Source organism: Trematomus bernacchii, unplaced genomic scaffold (genome assembly GCF_902827165.1).
Source record: "Trematomus bernacchii unplaced genomic scaffold, fTreBer1.1, whole genome shotgun sequence".
Taxonomy (NCBI): Eukaryota; Metazoa; Chordata; class Actinopteri; order Perciformes; family Nototheniidae; genus Trematomus; species Trematomus bernacchii.
In genome coordinates, this window is record NW_022987689.1 from 8,116,333 (window position 1) to 8,135,950 (window position 19,618).

At 40.1% G+C, this 19,618-nt stretch overlaps 1 protein-coding gene across 4 annotated transcripts; it reads right to left on the reverse strand.

The window, feature by feature from the left end:
• Positions 1-1,641: 1,641 nt before the first annotated feature.
• Positions 1,642-18,333, reverse strand: LOC117488354 (homer protein homolog 3-like). 4 transcript variants are annotated; one of them, XM_034137190.1, is made up of 11 exons: positions 17,819-18,333; positions 17,657-17,705; positions 13,597-13,753; positions 11,592-11,723; positions 11,325-11,429; positions 10,618-10,626; positions 9,207-9,319; positions 7,052-7,208; positions 4,000-4,107; positions 3,805-3,885; positions 1,642-3,065 (listed from the first exon to the last, which is right to left on the reverse strand). In XM_034137190.1, the coding sequence occupies exons 2-11, from the start codon at positions 17,677-17,679 to the stop codon at positions 2,880-2,882; spliced, it is 1,071 nt and encodes a 356-aa protein (XP_033993081.1). In that variant the 5' UTR covers positions 17,680-17,705; positions 17,819-18,333; the 3' UTR covers positions 1,642-2,879. The 4 variants fall into 4 exon arrangements, with proteins under 4 accessions (XP_033993081.1, XP_033993079.1, XP_033993082.1 ...); XM_034137188.1 differs by having other exon boundaries at positions 9,207-9,340; XM_034137191.1 differs by lacking the exon at positions 10,618-10,626.
• Between the last annotated feature and the right edge of the window lie 1,285 nt (positions 18,334-19,618).

The window sequence follows — 19,618 nt, forward strand, 5'->3', positions numbered from 1 at the left end:
GGCATTGGCTGCAGACAAACAGTGCCATTTCTCCCACTAGTTCAAGCCACCATACTGTATGTATGTATTGAATGTGTGTGTGTATACAGGGGCGCCATTTGCAGACAGGCAAGGCAGGCAAGTGCTTGGACCAGAAGGGGGCCCCCAAAGAAGGTAGATTAAGAAGGTCCACAGTAACGACAACATGAAACACCCTTTAAAGGGCCCATGTCATGCTTTTCTGGTTATTACCCATCCCCTTGTGTGTTATGAAGGTTTTTATGCATGTAAATGGTGTGCAGAGTCACAAACCCTCAAAGTACACCCTGTAGCGAGTAAAACTCTAACACAGAAAATACCTCCCCAAAACGCCTCGTTGGAGATACGTCACTGTCCATTTGATTCAATCCTTGACCAATCCGTGGAGCTGTTACGTTACGTCCGCGGAGCCGTTACGTTAAGCCCCCGCTGATTGGTCCAAATTGACCAATCCACGGACTTCCTCACACACACACATCTGTGTGCAGGGAGCGGGAGCTCTGCTGATTTCTCCTCCCTGGCTGCAGGCTGATAACAGACAGTTGGGATCGCGGCGAAATTCTCTCTGCAGACCCATTCTCACAGCGTTTATCAACCTTTTTCTTACTCAATATCAAGCCACACTTATTGTTTTTACTTCGGCTGTGACTTTGTGTGTGCTCAGGATGAGTTTGGCTGTGTTTCGCTGTGTATCCTAAACAAGGAAACAACACCTCCACGGAGCTCAGCGCGATTCACAACGTCCCGACCAATCAGAGCACACTGTGCTCACAGGGAGGGTGGGGGCTGGAGCTATTGGAGCTACAACGAGCCGTTAAAGGCAGAGAGTGAAATTCAGTGAATACACGTAGTATACAGAGATGCTGTATGAGAAACCAATGTGAGTTTGGAAAATTGCACAATATAAATCTATTCTAGTAGACCTCAACAATGGAATTATGATCAGTGGAAATGGCCATGACATGGGCCCTTTAATGTACTGCAACGACATGTCGGGAAACCCCCTCAAGGAGGGCCAATGCATAGCCCATGCATAGCGCAAACTGCTTCTTAATTTCAGTTTCGTTCATTGATCCAGACCAGTGACCTTGTATAAAATTCACAAGTGGACCTTTAATAAAAAAGTTTGAGTACCCCTGCAGTAAACCTTTAAGCTATTATGAACTTGGATATAAAAGATAGATAAAGGTAGCCTCAACAAAGTGACTCTTACTCGTTGTGTGAAGAGAAAAGAGAAGAAAAAAAGAATATAACATTAAAACAGGTTGGTGAGAGTGACAGGATGGTGATGTTTTTTTTGATCCAACAGTTTTTTCCTCTCATTCTCAGGTGCTCCGCTCGTTTACGTCCATGTGCCGTCAACCCTGAGGACACTTATGAAGTCAGACCCAAAAAGAAGCTGAAATAAAAGGTGGGACTGGATATTGTCAATAAAATATGTTGACGAGCGATAATGATTAATGGATTGGTTTCTTACTTACAGTCACAGAAGATTTTTCAGTTTTTTGTGATTGTGTCAAATCAAATTCCATCCAAATGAATCAGCTAAGGATCATTATCATCAATTAACTAAATGACCGTTAACATAACACGCAGCACAATAATATGACCGGATGACTGCATTCTTTGTTTTTATTTCCAAACCATCATCATCAGCTCAAAGTTTGAGACGCAGCTGGCATTAATATCGACAGCTATTCTTGTAATGCGAACAATAAGGCTTGAAAACAATAATACAAACATAGCATTCTGGACAATGTTAAACAATACAGTCTTTGTGATAAAACACTCCGTGAAGTAGACATTGTGTTTTTTAATAAATACACTTTTAACACAGTACAGCCACACTCAAGGTGTGTAACATGTTGTCCACAGCTAAGTAATGTGCTGAGAAATGAGAGAAGGCAGAACATGTCTCTGTGTGTCTATCGTTAATAAGTTACTAAGTCAGTAGTTTGTTGCACAGGACGATTATTTAAACAGGACTAGTTAAACTTATTATTACTAAGCAATTACTTATTTTGTGTGTTTACCTAATATCATAATTGATATAAATCATGTGGGAAAAAATCTTATTTATCCTAAGTGTAATTACGTATCGTACTTAAAGTTAAAGGTTTCTTACGAGTTTAAATGATGATGCGATAACGGACGACTGCTGAAAGACCTTATCGATGCTCTACACATTTGATCTTTGGTGTCCATATCCAGATCCAAAGTTGTGCTTCCATGCCTTACCAGAATATTAAACACTATGAGCATACTTTTATTTCTGACCTTAAAAAATATGTCATTGCTTATTGTTGCAGGAAAAGCTCTTATCTAGAACCACTCAGCTTTCACTTAAAACAACATTAAAGTTGCTATTTTAAACGAGACCACACACACATTTATCTATTATTATTATAATATATGCAGGCAAACCTTTTAATAGTAATGTAGTCTTGTTCCCTTTTATTCACTTAGTAGACTTCATTTGTTGTAAAGACGTTTAAATATACCCTGTCAGTGGAAAAAATAACCAAGGCCTCTTATTTATAATAACACTGCATCGCCACTTGTACGAAAGTCATACTTATGAAAAACTACAAGCACCCATTTTTTGTAATAAATGTCTAGCGGCGTTAAGCACTTACCTTAAAGTTGTTTTATTGCATTGAATGTGACCCTTGAAAGCAACATGAAGCGTTACATTACATAGGACAAGCAAACCGTGTGTACGCTGCCACCCTGCAGCCGAGGAGCTGCTCCTGTTGAAGAGGGACGGCTCCATCTTGTTTTGTTTCCTCCCTGCTGCTTTGGTCACGACACATTTACCCCTGTCATCTGTTCCTTTTTCTTGGGTTGGGTTTTCTCCCCTCTTATTTGTCGATGAGTTTGACCAGGCTCTGGCGAAGGTCATTGAGGTCAAAGATCTTGATGTCCAGAATTTCGATGGCCCTCTGGATTTCAGACTCCATGCGATCCCGCTCCTCCAGAGAGTTACTCAGCGTCTGCTCTGTGTTCTGGATGCGGCGCTCCATCTCTGCGTTACGCATCTCCGTCTCCTACAGAGGAGAGGAAGCTGTTGTCAGTTGAAAGCAACACAAAACAAGGGTCGAAAGAAGACATCTGAAAATGAATAATTAATTTTTTTATTTAACTTTTGTCTATTTGCGTAGATTCCACCTCAATTTACCCAAAACAAGGATTATATAATGCTTCATGGTTGCATTGATACATTTGTCTACTCTACTCACCTGTAGTGTATTGCAAAATGTATGGATTTTCGCAAAAAACATATATTTAAAGGCGATTTTCTTTTCTCATACTCATACATAAATCTTCACTTCACTTCAGAACATTCATAGACCAAACTTTCCAGTTTTCGTCCTAAGTTTATTCTTAGGTTTTTAACTGAGGGTTTTATTTATATATTATTCATAGCCTGATACATAACATTTTCTTCCTAAAAACATGGAAAAAGTAGTTTTTTGAACAGCTGTTACAGCTTTTTCTGATTCATGGAGTTATACAAAGAGATTATCCCTCATAAAATAAAATAAAAAATGTCATCAAAATGAAACAAGACCTTTGACCCGTCTTTATCCAATGTTCAGGTTAATGTTTTTTAAATGTATTCAAATTACCACACACAAGTGATAAAACATGTCTTAATATAAGTTATCAACTAGGGAAGTTTCATCCACCCTTTTGCCCCCTTAACTGCTGATTACCTCACTATTACTTGACAATGTGTATGTAATTTGAAAAAGCATACCATTGTAGTAATAATGTCCCTCCTACCCGTAATCTGTGAATGGCCTCGTCCCTGTCGTGCTCCATGTCGTGGTACTCCACTTTCTTGTTTTGCAAAATGTGGATTTCCTGTAAAAGATTTCAAAGGTAGTTTGAGTCGATTATTCTTCCATCGACACCTGTTAGCGCAGCTCCCTGCCTCGGACCCCCGCTGATGATAATAATGAAATTGTAACCACAGACCTCATCCTTGGCCTTCAGCAGGGCCTCCAGCTCCTCCAGGGACTGGGTCAGCTCGTCCTTCAGCAGGTCGCTGGGGCCGTGGCCCCCATGGGCCTCTATCTCAGCCAACTTACAAAAAAACAAATTCAATGTTCAGTTTATGGAACAAGGATTTACACAAATATCTTAAATATGAAGTCTAAATTATATTAAAACGAGGATTAGGGTTATGATTGGACCAAGCATTTGCTCCAATTTATGAAATAGTTGACCTACTGTTAAAGTTGAGGTTGTTTTTTTTGTCCTCAAAAACGAGTTTTCTTTTACTGGTTTTGAATTGATGTCAGATTTCTTTGTGTTTATTTGAGTTGTTGAAAAAAACCAAAAAAGGACAACCTTTTAAATTGCCTCTGCGTCAGACAGAGACAGGCTGGATTATTTTTAACCATGTATGGTCGGGACAAGAAGGAGCGGTAGAAAGAAGAAAAAAGAAAGCGCAGAGTAGATGCCAGCTCCCTCTGGTGATTTCTCATTTTTTCCTAACTGGGGCATTGAAAGTAGGATATCGCTGGCCTACAAACCCCTCTCCCTCTCTCTCTCTCACCACCCCAGAGACGTGAACCATTTTCAGCCACCTGGTCCCCTTCCTTAGATAGAGAACAAGCTCAGTCCAAAGAAGACAGGGTTCTCACTCGTTTTAATTAATTTGATGATGTAGATCAAAAAGAAAAAACAATTTCTTGGTCAAATACCGATGAGTGGGGGAGAATTAAAGAGGTAGTGATCGATACTGTGGAGCTGGGCTATAATGGAAAGGGATCACGGTATTAAAGCTTTGAATAAGAGAGGTTTGTAGTTGTCAGCCTGAGGCGAGGTCACATTCCCAGAGGAATCAGCTACCAGCAAATGTGAAAATACCTTTTATTGATGAGTGAGGAGGGAGCAGGCATTTGCGTTCACTGGAACCTGAGCGGTAAACCAAGTGTTAAAGCCACCTGAGGCGCGGGGAATGTACACCAAACTCCCTGGTGGTGAAATGCAACGTGACCGTGTGCATGGTGAACTGATTCAACCATTAGGAAACGCCTTGATTAAAGGAGGGAAACGCCTGCAGTGCAAGTCATTTCATAGACTGATGAAGTGTGTTACCAGCCGCCTGAGCAACTTGTCCTTTTTTTATTTTGCTGAACAAGTGCTTACCAAACCAATGAAAGGAAGTGACCGGCCAATCAAAAGCAGCATGACCTCTCTGGGCCGGCTCGGTCATTACAGAGTGACAGGCCGTTTCTCAATCGCGAGGATATTGGCTTCCAAGCCAATATTTCAAAGATGCTACGTCATCGAGTGCCGCCGAAGGACTGTTCCAATCTCCAGCATACTTGGAATTCCACCGAGGCCGCGTCATTGGTTTGGGGGAAATTTCGAGGCTGCACATGGGTAGACTTCGCGTCCTTAAAATCCCCACAATGCTTTGCGCATGGACCAATTTCCCCAAATCTGTGGCGGAAGATGTAAGGCGGGGCCTCTCATATGACGCACACCTGCACACTTGCTAGCCTGTTCCACTCTTCGTTTTCCGAATGCCAGGAAGTATTCTTGCCTTGCTTCTGAAGCAAGATGCTCGGCTCGGCTGTGCTACCAAGCCAGCATCCTCGCGATTGAGAAACGGCCACTGAGTCCTGTCAGCATCACCTCCTCTTGTTTGAGCGAGGCTTTACTTTACTCCTGCTACAGCCTCACAGCTCCAGCATTGATTTTTACATGTGACCTCAGCCATCAGATTCTCTGCAGGTTACCACAGAATACACATTTTCATAACTATTTACTGCCATTTTATAGAAAATACATGATAGTTGCAGATCTACTTTTAAGTCTTTGGCTCAATAATACAGGAAGGGTTTTTGACCTGATTTAACTCAGGGGTAGACATTAAGGGTAAAATTCCACTGGCCAGTACAATTTCATTATCACTGGCCCCACCATTGTAACCACTGGCCCAAGAGCATTCGTCCAAAAAAATCGACATTTCTGCTATGAGTATTATTATTTACACTTTCTGCCTTCCTGTCATTATCAGGAGTTAGAAATGTAATGGCTATGTAATAGAGTAGAACCTTCATTATCCTAAACTGCTGGGACATTTCCCTATAGCGAATATACCTTTATATTTTCTACTCTTCACTTACCTCTTCTTCTCATACTCCCTGTCACTCCTTTAACTCCTCCGGTGACTTTCTTATATCTGAAGATTGTTTTTTGCCAGGCGCTTGGCCGGTTACCGGTGGTTTTAAAAACATTTTGGCGAATGGTTAGGTGGCGCGAAAGTCTTTAGTGAAGGAGCGCTCTACTCCGCAGCAAACAGCTGTTTGCTTTTCATCCAACAATAACAACCGCCTCACGAAACGCTATGTTATAGAGTTAATAAACGAAACAATTTAACAAAATTGCTTGTCAAAATACCAATACTACAGGACAATGTGATTTAATGCTTACTGTTTTTTTTTTTTTTTTTTTTTTTAAACCAATATTTTTAGTGGTTCGAGCGGGCAAGTGGAAAGTACGTTATGCTGGCCCGGGGTGTCTAATGGCAGCACGTAGCACGGTTTACGCCTGGCCAGTAACTACCCCAGTTACTAAACTGTAATGGAAACGCAGCTTAAAGTGAGCCTGGCCTACCAAGGCCAAACTAAGCTGTGCTAAACCGTGCTAGGTCCTGCAGTGGAAAAGCGCCATAAATAGTGCTTTTGGGCCAGCGGGCCATTTATAATGTCTAGCCCTGTAACTGCAGTGGGGTTTTCTCTTTGAACAGATCTGTTTCAACACTCACCTCTGGTAGAGAGGTCTCTATAGTTCATGACATAAATCAAGTTTAATCTCCATCTATCACAAGATTAAAACACACAATGTTTGCTAGTTGATTGAGATGGCTGACATGAAGATATAAACACAAAAATTATCTATGGGCTAATTTATGCTTTTCAATGAATATACTAATAGTTGCTAATTCAATGTTCAGTGTAAGTGCACTTAAGGAGAGCAACCCAAAGTGGCTGTGTTTCGATTGGAGGGTCACCTGCTCTCTGAGTCTGTCCGTCTCCTCCTGATAGGCTGCCAGCTGTTTCTTCCACTGCTCCACATTAGCATTAGCCTCATGCAGCGCTGCCACCAGCTTGGTGTTGCTGTCCTGCAGAGTGAAGAGCTCGGTATCCAGGTTCATCTCACAGATCGACCTAAAAAAAAAACACACACAACTGTGAACAAGTGAACCATGGTTCATGTAATACTGTGTAAATAATCCTTGTAATAATATGGCTTAAAACTGTCTCGATGTAGAACACCGCAATATTGAAACAAACTGAATATTTGAGGTTGCTGTGAAGTGATAGGATGACAAAATGTTGGCCTGGTTAACAGGAGAGTTAAGAAGCCTATACCAAGGAATGCAGCCTGCAGCAGCATTCATATTGCGGACTGATCTTTTCACGGGTCTTAACAAAGCAAAGATTGCAAAAAGCACACTGTCCCTACAATACTCCTCTAAATATAAGTCATCTTCATCATAAGACAGAATGTGACACTAATATACTTTTGTTCACGTAAATAAGAGTTGTGACATGTCCCTATAATTTAGATTGTCAAATTTAATTTAATCTGTGAGCATCAGCGAACAAAGAAGAAGAAACAGTTGTCATTGCAAATTGTTGTGAAAGGAAAATGGCATCATACAGTCTTCTTTTGTGTAGTTATTCACATTTCTTTCCAGTACAATTGTGTTAAATGGTTTCAGATCAAATCTGTGTGGCTAAAAATCGAAATCTTACTTGGCACAGCATTTAATAATGTATTGAGTTCTGATATGTGGCACATCTATTGTAAAACTATTCCTATTTTATGTGTACACCTATACTATGATACACTATCTGATTCTATAAATTATTAACATAGGAGACTGTTAAATGTTATCAATCCTTTTCCTTACAATCTGCAGAAAAGATCAGTCATGTTCTCGTTGCTTCCTTTATCCCTCGCCTTTGTTCGTTCCCTTGACATCTAGAAGCTTGAGTTTGTCCCATGGCAACAGTTTACCATGGCAACCACTGAGGAGCAGTTTTCTATCGTAGTAACTGGACTGTAGGAAATAAAAGCACAGTGGGTGGCTCAGACCGACTTATGAAGGGATGTTAACGAGCCTGACTCTGTGTCACATGTGTCCACAGGAGCCCCTTCACTCCCTCAAAAGCTTCACAAATCTAATGACGTCAAACTGTAATCAACCCTTGAAATAAAAAAACATGTTAATGCTTAGAGGTAGGATGTTAAAGGTGATGCATAACATGCTCAAATGCAATGAATTGTATTGATTAAAGGGGCAGTATTATGCAAATGTTCAGGTTTCATATTTGTATTTTGTGACACCACAGTAACATTTTTGAATGCTTAAATGTTCTCTATTTTCTCATACTGCCTGTGCTGCAGCACCTCTTTTCACCCTCTGTCTGAAACCAGAGTCCAGTCTGCTCTGATTGGTTAGCTGGCCGGCTCTGTTTAGAGATGTCCCGCCCCTTAGCATATCACGTACAACGTGTTGGAGCGCTAGCCAATAGAAGCGTGAGTGTTACATAGTGATGTCATTATGTTAGGGAAGTAAACAAAGGACTAAAATCAAGGTGTTTCAGGCAGGAAGGGAGTGGGGGCAAGAAACTCCCTTTGGCGTGAACTTCGGGATTATAGCGTGCACAAAAACGTATATATAACACACTACAGTAAAGAGAAAACCCCAAAAAGCATAATAGGGCCGTTTTAAATGACATCTATAACTTTATGTAGTTCTCATGGAGTTGGGTATAACTTGGTGTTACGTGACTAAAATACCACACTAGTACCACGTGATAACTGAAACGACTATATGACAACTCCATCTACTGATGACGACCATGAGATGTGGCTGAAAGCTGCAGACACGTTTTAGAAGATGGAACTGTGCGCTAAGATTTGTTTTGTTAAACTATGTCCATTGAAAAAAGGAAAAGAAAATTCAAGGTTTGTTAGATGCATGGTTGTGGACAATGGATACAATGTATTCTTTCTAATCACATAAACACCAAATTGAAACAAGATTCTTAACAACTCCCGAACTGAAGGTGAGATTGGTGTGACTCAGAAACAGGACAATAACGTGTTTGTGGTCTCCTCAGTTTCCACTCTGAGTGTGTGTGTTGCTCAGTTACCCTTCAGAGAGCATCTTCTTAATGCGCTCCTTCTCGGAGGACAGGGTGATGTCTGCACTCTGGCTGCGGAACAGCTTGTCCTCGGGTCCGTTCACACACATCACCGGTGGAGACTGGAGTTCGTCCGAGAGGTCCTGAGAAACACATCAGTAAATGCACTCTACTGATAACACACACAGCATCACAACGCAGGGCTGCATCTCATCAACAAACCCAGAGAGAAGACTACTTCTTTCATGGGAACTTATTCCAGATCTTCAGCAGAATTATTGTATTGTCCTGTCTTGATCTCATGATGATTTAAGTTAAGTTAAAGTTAAGTTAAGTTAAAGTCTTTTATTGTCATTGTACACAGAGTATAACGAGATTCAGAGTGCAACTCTGTCCCGGTGTGCAAAAAATACAAACACATACAGAACACTAAAAAACACGGCAATAGGACAGACAACATAAACAATCATACGGGGGAATAAATAGTTAAAAATATTGATATAAAAATAGTATATAAAGTGCATTAAAAGTGTGTGTATGTGTGAGAATGGTTATGGTTATTGCATTATGTGTGGTGGTTAAGCAGCCTGACGGCCCAGGGGTAGAAACTGTTTTTGAGTCTGTTTGTCCGTGACTTGAAGCTCCTGTATCTTCTCCCAGAAGGCAGGAGAGAGAACAGTCTGTGACCTGGGTGAGAGCTGTCCTTAATTATTTTGTTAGCTCTGTTGCGGCAGCGGGAGGTGGAGATGTGTTCCAGAGAGGGCAGGGGGCAGCCGATGGTTTTCTCTACCATCCTGATCACTCTCTGCAGGGCTTTCTTGTCCGCAGCTGAGCATCCTGCATACCACCCCGAGATGGACATTTGAGCTGTATCCTTAAGAAAGCTATGTTTTCTTATCAAATACATTTATGAGCTTTGCCTACTTGTGTAATGTATATGGTATAATGGTAGTGTGGTCCATTATAGTGTATTCTAACGTGTTTAAAATTGATATTGCTTATTCTATAGATGCTTGTTTAGATTGTAGTTGTACTGTATAGATCGAGTGTGGTCTTCTGTGTGAAACTTAGGTAGCTTAATATTGTTTTATGTGTACGTTTATGTTCTTTTTTGACAATCACGTAAATATACATGATAAATATATAACTCTTTCTACTGTTGACATGTATGTATGTATGTATATATATATATATATATATATATATATATATATATATATATATATATATATATATATATAGTGCTTTTGTTTTTGTTTATGCTCACTTATCTTTCTACCATAACAGCAAGTATAAATACATTCAAAATCCAAGGAAAGAAAAATGAAAGACTTTCAAAGTGTATTTGCACAAATATTTCCTTTTGCTTCAGTGTCTGTTATTCAAGAGTCAGAAGATAAAACAATAACGACAGACTCACCTGTGAGAACTACAGAGGAAATCCAAAGGAAGAAAGAAACAGACAAAGAAACATGTCATCACAAAGCTCACCATACAAAGAACTTTTTATAAATATGTCAACCACAACAGTTATTCAGCTCAGGGCTACTTAGTAAGAATCAAGCACAAAGAATCGCAGTTGGCAAATATCTGGAATTTCTCCAAAGTCGATAAAGGACGTGGAGCGAGAGACATCACTTGGAATCTGTTCAGCCGTAGATTTCAAAAGGAAATGGGCATTTTTCTCATGACCAAGCAGATGTAACTGATGGGTAATTATTCTCTATTGATCAAAAAGCCCTGAGCTGACTGAAGTTTCATCATTACCGTTTTTGTGAGGCTTCTCAGAGCAGTGAATGCGGCGCACCGCTGAGCAGCATGGGATAATTTTACCACCGTCCTAGTTTCCCTCACTTTCTCTTTCCTCCGAGACGAGTGACCCAGCTCCTCTCGCTCCTTTCTCTCTTTCCATCCCTCCTATGACTTAATAACAGCGGCCCTGTCTAATAGCTGAAATGCTGCATTCTCCTAACCTTGGCCAGTGCTTAAAGTGACTCTTCAATCTCAAAAATAGCAAAGCAGATACATCACAGGAAGTTTCGATGGATCATGACAACCTTTTCACATCTGCCTGATACCTGCAGAGGCTTGCTATACTTTTAATGTTCACGTTTCTGTTCCCCTCACCTGAGGAGCAGCGATGGAAAGCGCAGTGTTGGCCAGTTCTTTGTCCTGCGACTTCTCTCTTGCCAGACGAGCTGCATCTTTCACCTCCTTAAACTTTTCGGAGAACTTTTCCAAAGAGGGTGATAAAAGGGTTCAGGTAATGAATCATTAATAATGCAGCACTCATTATCCTGAGTACAGTGATTAAGGAGGTTATTAAAAATAAAGAAGATAAGTATTTAATTAGTTTTCATCAGTGATTTGACCTCTGTTGACTTTGAGCTTTACCTGGTGCAGCTGTTGCTCTGTAGCGAACCCCAGCCCGTACACAGTGTTGGCCCTGCTGTCCGCCCACTGACCGAACTTCTGGGACGTCTTGGTAAACGTCATGCTGGGTGTGACCGAGCAGTTGATGATCGCCTGTAGAAGCAGAGACAACAAATATGACCATCCCTGCACGTCTACTGTATGTAGGTCAGCAGCAGATACAATTTGAAATAAGAGAGCATGTTGTTCCTTTTTAGAGGACATTTTGTTTTTCCAGGCCTTGACTATACCTTACTCTCATTCTAGGACTATATAACATATATCCCTGTAGCACTTGAGGATCTATGGCATCACACAATTATGGTGCAAAGCAAATATAAACTACTCAATTAACTTTACCCTATTCGATGCTTTACTCATAGATGAGAAAAAAGTGTGGAATTATATAATTCACTTCATAGATTTAACTTTAAGGGGTACACTATTGTCTCTATTGATTAATGAGCTAGCATGAGCTATCAGCAACTCTGGTAGCTTCATTTAACACATCATATTTTTGTTAAACCTCTCCTGCTTCCTAAATAGCAACATTGTCCAACCCTAGTTTATAATGGATTTTCAGTTACAAATGTTGGGTTTCAGAATTGAGAAAGATCTTTACTAAATATATTGCACACCTGCCTGTACAAGCTGAGCAATTCTCTTCATGTCGCATTAACTAATCTTATTGTGTAAAATTGGTTAAGTGCCTATTTCCTTTCCTTTTAGACACTGCTTCTAGGATGTTAAGCAAATCAAAGTACATGACAATTTATCAGGTACAAAGATTTCATTCATTAAATTACCTAAATTGCCTGCATTGTAAATACGGCAAAATGGTCATTTTTAACCTCAACAGACTGTGTAAACCCTTTGTGTTTACGATGTTTTCTAGAAAAGTGAAGAACTCAGGAAAAAACATCTGTGCTTATTGTGACATTTGCAAAGCATTAACTTTCCTCTGGGATTCCCTTCAATCAGCTTTTTTCAAACACAAGTCCTCCCTTGAGACATGTTTGTTCTTTTCGAAAATCACTGTTCTGAAAATGATCAAAAACTGAAGCTCTGCCAAGACACAACCTCTTATTGTTCCAAGCAGATTCAGAGCACAGGAACATTTAAATCACATTTATGACAAAGCAGTACAGACACAAAACAGCACATCCAACAGGTTATCCTCCGTCACCCCGGGGCAACAAATATATTAGACCGGATCTATTTATAAATCTTTTTATGTCATCTGAAACCTTACAATAATGGATTTTAAATCCCAGAATTGAAGGGCAATAACAGATTAGGAGTTACGCTGTCTTGTCCTCCTCTTTTCAACAAATGATTGGATGAACTGGTCTACATTTCTGCGCTGACATGTTTGACATAACATGTTGGACGGTGGGGACAGCGGAGAGATTATTGTGGACCCAGACACAAGTCCTGGCAGGATTGGGCTGGTGACCGACAAACTCCCCCCCCCGCAAAGCCTTCTGGGAGTCAGAAATGTGGGTCAGACCAGAGGTGCTAAGAAGAAATCAGATAGACCCGACCCGACCCCTCCTCCTCAGCGATTGATGTGGCCCCTCCCTCATAATCTAAATCCATAGAGCTGCCAGAAAGATGCTCCAGCTGCTGATTTGTTGACGCCTACTGTGGCTTATTTCACTATATATTTCTTAACCTTGAAGATTTGTCTGGTGGGAGCACTGCTGTTGACGAGGAAAATGAATTTGAAGCTGGTTTGTTTGGCCATTGACCGTTAGTACAAATACTGAATAGCCTCTTGAGTTGCCAAGGACACCATCTTTACTGCAACCAAACAAAATAACACTACTGTGAGAAAACCACTTAGAAATTGGGTGTTTTTTTTGTTGAAAAATGCACATTTTAGCCCTGGATATTAAATCTACTGGAACTATTTATATTATTTTGTTAATATATCATTAGTTTCATTGTTTTAACATTTTGGCCACATAATGAGCATTTCCCTCACCTTGGTCCCGCCCACGCTGATGATGCGGTAGACGTTACGGTTGGCATCATAGAAGAAAGACACAGTGACGGCATGTTTGCTGGCGGGGATCCAGTTCCTCTTGGTGGCGGGGTCGATCTGGAAAACATGGGCCCGGGAACTGAAGATTGGCTGCTCCCTGGAGGAGGAAGCACAGCCATGGTGATGAGAAAATTGTTTCTGTACATGGAAATGTCAACGAGCAAAATTCGGAACATTTTAAAATCATAAAAACAAGACAAATGTCTTTGCTCATGATTTGAGTAATAAAAAACCTAAATGGTCCTCCATTAAACCCCTTACATTTTTCTTCATTTAAACACTTAAATTGTCCTCCATTAAATCACTTAAAAAGCCCTCCATTAAAACCCATTATCATACAACTGTTCCAAGTGTGTCCCTTTTATGTTTAAAACAAGATCCTTCGTTATTTGCATAACTCCACTTCTCCATCTGCCATCCAGAGACAAATGCTGGCTTTCTCCCACACTGTTCCCTGCGTCATTCCCCATACAGGGCTGAGACTTAGCTGGCAAATGATGTTGACTCAAAACGCTCTGAACCCTCTCTCGAGTCGGTCACCCTCCACCCTCGCTCTGCTCCTGCCAGAGATGTATCCTGGATACGAGGTAAATATATCAAAGCAACAGAGTCCTCAGTGTTGGGAGTCGGTTTAGCCAGTCATGTGGTGTGAACAGCAAGAGGTCTTTCTCTCTGCTAACTCCTTTGTTCCTCTTTTCCTCAAATTATTATTTATATCAACGCAAAGGCAAAAACAAATGAAGACAAAACAACCATTTAACCGCCAACAACAGCCATTCTCACGACCCTGTGAGGCTTCACTTTGGCACAGCAGTACTTTGTGGTAAATGCTAACGTCAGCATGCTAAACTTCTCGGGTTCACAATGCTCACAGGTTGATGTGTACCAGGAGCAATGTTTATTATGTCCACCATCTTACTTTGCCTTGTTAGCATGCAAACACTTCCCTTAATACTCAGAAAAACTGAGGCTGATGGATCAGTTTTTTAGGTATTAGGTCATAAACCAAACTATAGTAAAAATGTAACTTCCTGGTGGAACTAGAAGAACAATTAGGGGGTCCCCAAAGTCAGTGGGATACATCCTCTGAGGAATAGGAATGTCTGTGCCAAATTTCATGGCAGATCTAATAGTTGTTGAGAGGTTTCAGCCAATCGACTAACATTGCTATGCCTAGAGCCATGCCACTTATGTGGCTAACAACAACAATAACAAACAAAAACAGAAAAACACTAATGTCAATGTGATGACAGAACAAAGACCTGACTGACTATGTGTCCATACCATCCTCACAAACACGACACACAGACAGCTCCTTACATACAGGGCTGAGATGTTTGTTGTAAATGTCTTCTATTAAATGTCTTCAAAATGAAATGTTTTGATAAAGACAATACCGACATTGATTTGACTGTTAGAAATAAAAAAAATCATGACAAGATGCTTCTGTTCTCTAAATATTCGCTGTTTGTCTCCATCGCAAAGTTAAAATAAAAAAGAATAGAAACCAGGACACTTCTTTTCTATGCACCATTGTACGTTGCAGCGGCTGTTCCCAATAGAACTGCCTTTTTTTGGCCAGTCATTTTACATTTATATCTGACCCCATTAGTGAAACACAAATCCAATAACGTTCTCTTTGTGTTTTTCTGCGCAGGGAAATCAAGGTAAAATGACATGTTTTTTAGACTCCGTCCTACATGCACTGTGTTTGTAAGATGTGTCTGTAATGGTGTTCATATGAATGGTGTCATTTTGATAGCTGACCCAGTCCTGTCTGATAATAATAAGTGTACTTCTCCTTCTCACCTCACAGTAATCCTCCCCATATTCCAACTAACCATTAACCATTATGTACAGAGGTCAACATATCCCGACTATTACACCCTGGTATGAGTAAAGTTTCCAAAATACAATGTTTCTGATGCAGAGAACACATTTCACTGTGTGTGCTGTGTGCTCTGCATGTGTGACCATTAAATAGGGTTTCATCCCTCCCAATATTATATTATTATTATTAAATGGCCTCATCTCTTTTCATGGTCCCCAGTTTATACAGTTTCAGTCAAATAACGGGAGCATAGAAAAAGAAACTCTGATGACAGAAGGAGAAGAGAAAAAGCTTTTTCTATTATTATGAAAACAAATTAAAAGTCTATATTAGTGTATATGTTTATTACATTTCTATTGTTGGAGATCTCATTGGACATTATATTTAGGCTGACGTAATCGTAGGAGGTCGATTTATTGTGCCAATATGTCATGTGTCATGTTCTGGAGGTTTTACATACCGACATGGTTGATTTATTGTTTATCAATATGTCTATAAACTTCCATGAGGGATGTGTCATGTAAAAGAACAGACACTAAAAAACACAGCAACAATTCATTTAGTGAAATTATCAGTTCTAATGTTGACTATTTTCTCAATATTTGTGTTAAGTCTGTCACAAAATCGTAAATAAATGCTGATTAGTTTCCTAAAACACAAAAGGGCGTCTGCAAATTACTGTTTTTGTCCAAGAAGCTGTCGAAAGATATTCAGATAATCATCATATGGTAAGACAAAGAAAAACAGCTTATCCTAAGTCATAGTCATGTTATATATAGTCATAACTGTACATATCACTTAATAATACACTTTGACCACCCATCAAACAAATACTAACAGTTAGGTCAACCCCCTTGCCTTTAAACAACACAAAAGACGCACATTAAGATGACACTCTAAATGAAGCGTTCCCAAAGGGCAGTGGAGAAAGACTTCACACTCCAAACATCAAGTTATCCCCTCATGCTTTGACCTTGCCTCAGGTTTGGTGTTTGATGGGATTTACCAGAGCTACATGTTCAGCTTCACAACAACTAGGAATCAAACCTGCAACCTCCTTGTTGGATGTTACACTATCAAGTTTGAACAGAGGATCATTGTGTGTGTGTCGACACTTGGAAATTGGTGTTGCAACACTATGGCGGTGTAAAAATAAAAACTGTGTGTGTGCTCATGTTTCTCAGCATGTTTTCTGCTCACTGGTCAGCCCCGACACTTCTGGAGGATGTTCAGTCCCTCGACCTTCATCCTCAGCAGACGGATGTGGCCTTCAAGGCTTAAAGGGGGTCTCTAAGCATAACAAAGCCTGGCAGTGATTGAATGGGGGTTGCGGCTGCCCCTCATGATGAACAACTCTAATTCCTACCACAATCTGCTTTGCTGGGTCTTTCCTGTCACTGTCTGATCTGCTCTATCTAAATACTTTCAATAGAGATGTTGTACATTAGGACAGATTTCTAAATGTAGGCATTTAGCCCCAACCCCCCAGTCTAAAGACAGGTAGTGAAACAAAACAGTTGGTGGCAGTACCTTTACACATTCATATTTAACAAATCAAAAATAAGTTTGACATTATTAGTCAATAAATTAGCAGTTTTATACATCAATGCCCTGTTATGATCTCTGTGTAACCGCTCCTTGGTCATTTCTTATTTACAACTGCAATAAAAGCATCTTAAGTAGAGTCATTAATGAGAATTATGGTTCAAATAATATGAAGACTCTTGGGCCAAACAGAGGAAAATATTACAGAAGATTATGGCTTTAATTTCACAGATTTATCTGAAAAGCCCCAGCTGAATCAGTGTTGGTAAGAAACCCAGGCACTGCTTTAATAATAATAATAATAATAATAATAATAATAATAATTAATTACAGCGCTTTTCCAAGGGCTCAAAGCGCTTTACATTACATATTACACATATCAGACATGTAACAGTGAATACTGTGGACAATACTCACAGGAGCAAATTAAAGTAAGAATGCTTTTAGATGATGCAAGTTTCCTGAATCTGTATTCTAATAATACAATATGTTTTAATAATGAGTATTATCCTAATTATTCAAGTTAAGACAAACTTTCCCTTGTTGGGAAATCAAGAATCAATTTGTCCTGGCAACCTAAGGTCAAAAGAAATCAAATGTAGTATGGGACAAGCTTGTTCTTACCTTTCTCTGTGGTGAGGAAACATCTTAAAAGGTGGCTGTGGCTTCTTTTCTACACAGGAGAGAGTTGCAGCTTCCATTAACCCACGGTTCAAATATAAACATAAAAGGCAAACTCTTTGCTTTAACATTTCATTTTAAACCTAATTAAATAGGCAAACTCACCCCATTTCGGTGTAGACCTCTGGCGACCCTTTGTTTTATCTCACAATAATTCCGCACTGCTGTCCCAGTCTGCTCTTTCTTTCACTCTGAGCTAAAAAATGCTTTATTCTCCAGGGGGAGGCTTCACCGCAAAGCGCCGCACACAGCCTGCTGCAGCCCGCAAAGTGTCCCTGCCGTAACCCGCAAAGTGTACGTGCCGTCCGGTCCTGACCACCGGCGTCCACTGTTCACCTCTGCGGAGCCCGAGGAGTCACAACCCGGCGGAGGCAGAGCTGCTGACCCCGGCGACTGAAGTTACTGCGTTCCTGCGAGTGTCCATCTTCCGCTGGAGAACAAACAGCCTCTTTGTTTCTGCCCTCCTCAGTGTTGCTCAGTTCTCTCCTCTTTGTAGTTTTACAGCTTTCTTCCAGCCGGCTGCACGCATTCAACAGTGGGACTCCGCCGACGGTAGAGTACCACCTGCTGGCTCCACAGGCTCCGAGCACCGCTACAGCTGCAGGAGGCAGAGAAACAGTGTCAACCTGCCTGCAGCCAATGAGCCTGCATGTGTGTGTGCATACTGCAAACCGGATCTTATAGTCTGCTTGGCGCGAACCAGTTTTAAGGCTTAATGTAATATAGTTCCCGAGGAAAGTCATGACTTAAAAATACGTCCATTTAGGGGTCGGGCCTAAAGCTGTTATAAATAGTTTTTTAAATGTTGAATTCATACATTTTTTAAATTGCAAGTTCGGATTTAAGAGAGCATACATGATAGTAATGAGTAAATTAGTCCTGAATAGAAGATGTATACCTCCGCCACCAGTGTATCCATTTCTGTCAGAAGTGTGATCACCTCATTGTTTTATTCTATTAGACATTTGCGTAACATTTTCATAATTAATGTCTGCATCCGTGAGTCATGAATAATCTACTAAATCACAATGACCTTGATCTTTAACTACCAAATTCAAATCAATTCATCCTTGAGTCCAAGTAAACTTTGTGCCAAATGTGAAGATATACAGACATAATGCCTGTTACTGGCATGGAGGCTTTAACACAGAAATACAACAGCGAAGTCAAGTTGAAGCAGCAAAGAAGGGAATTTTAATCTTCCAAGAATATCAACAGGAGAATCTTAGTGAGCATTATTGTAAAAACACCATCAGTGGGCAGAAATACAAAATGTTCCAAACACAAAACTTAATTTTCAGTTCAGTTGTTAACAGCAATAGGCCAAACAAATTCCTTCATTCGAAAATATAAGATGGAAAAATGAAAAAAAACTACTTTTATTCATTAAATGAAATGGGAGCATCTAGATAGGAATGGTGATCTTATCCACATAGGTTGTGAGATAAATTAAGAGTAAACTAATCTACAGAGAATATACAGAAAGGGGGAATACATACATATTATTACAATAAAAGTTGTCCAAAGTGTTATATTATCAATATATAATACTGTACTGACGACATGAAACTAAACTAAGTACACCTAAAAACAATTAGAAAGTGATTATAACAAGCTTCATGGAAACATCGTCCAGCTAAAACATGTAAAATAAGACCAAACGGCACACGTAGAGCTCTGAATCAAAGTTCACTAATGTCTTTTGAAGTTATACAACTCTGGCATAATGCATAACTATATGTGACAGTTTGACATATTTCTATTAGTTCAACACTTAAAGGTGGGGTAGGTAATTTTGGAGAAACGAGCTTGAGTGCGCTAGAATTAGAAAATACACAGCCGGAACAAATCTGCCACTTCCTTACAGAGCCCCTCCTTCAACACACGAACGCGCACATGACCAAT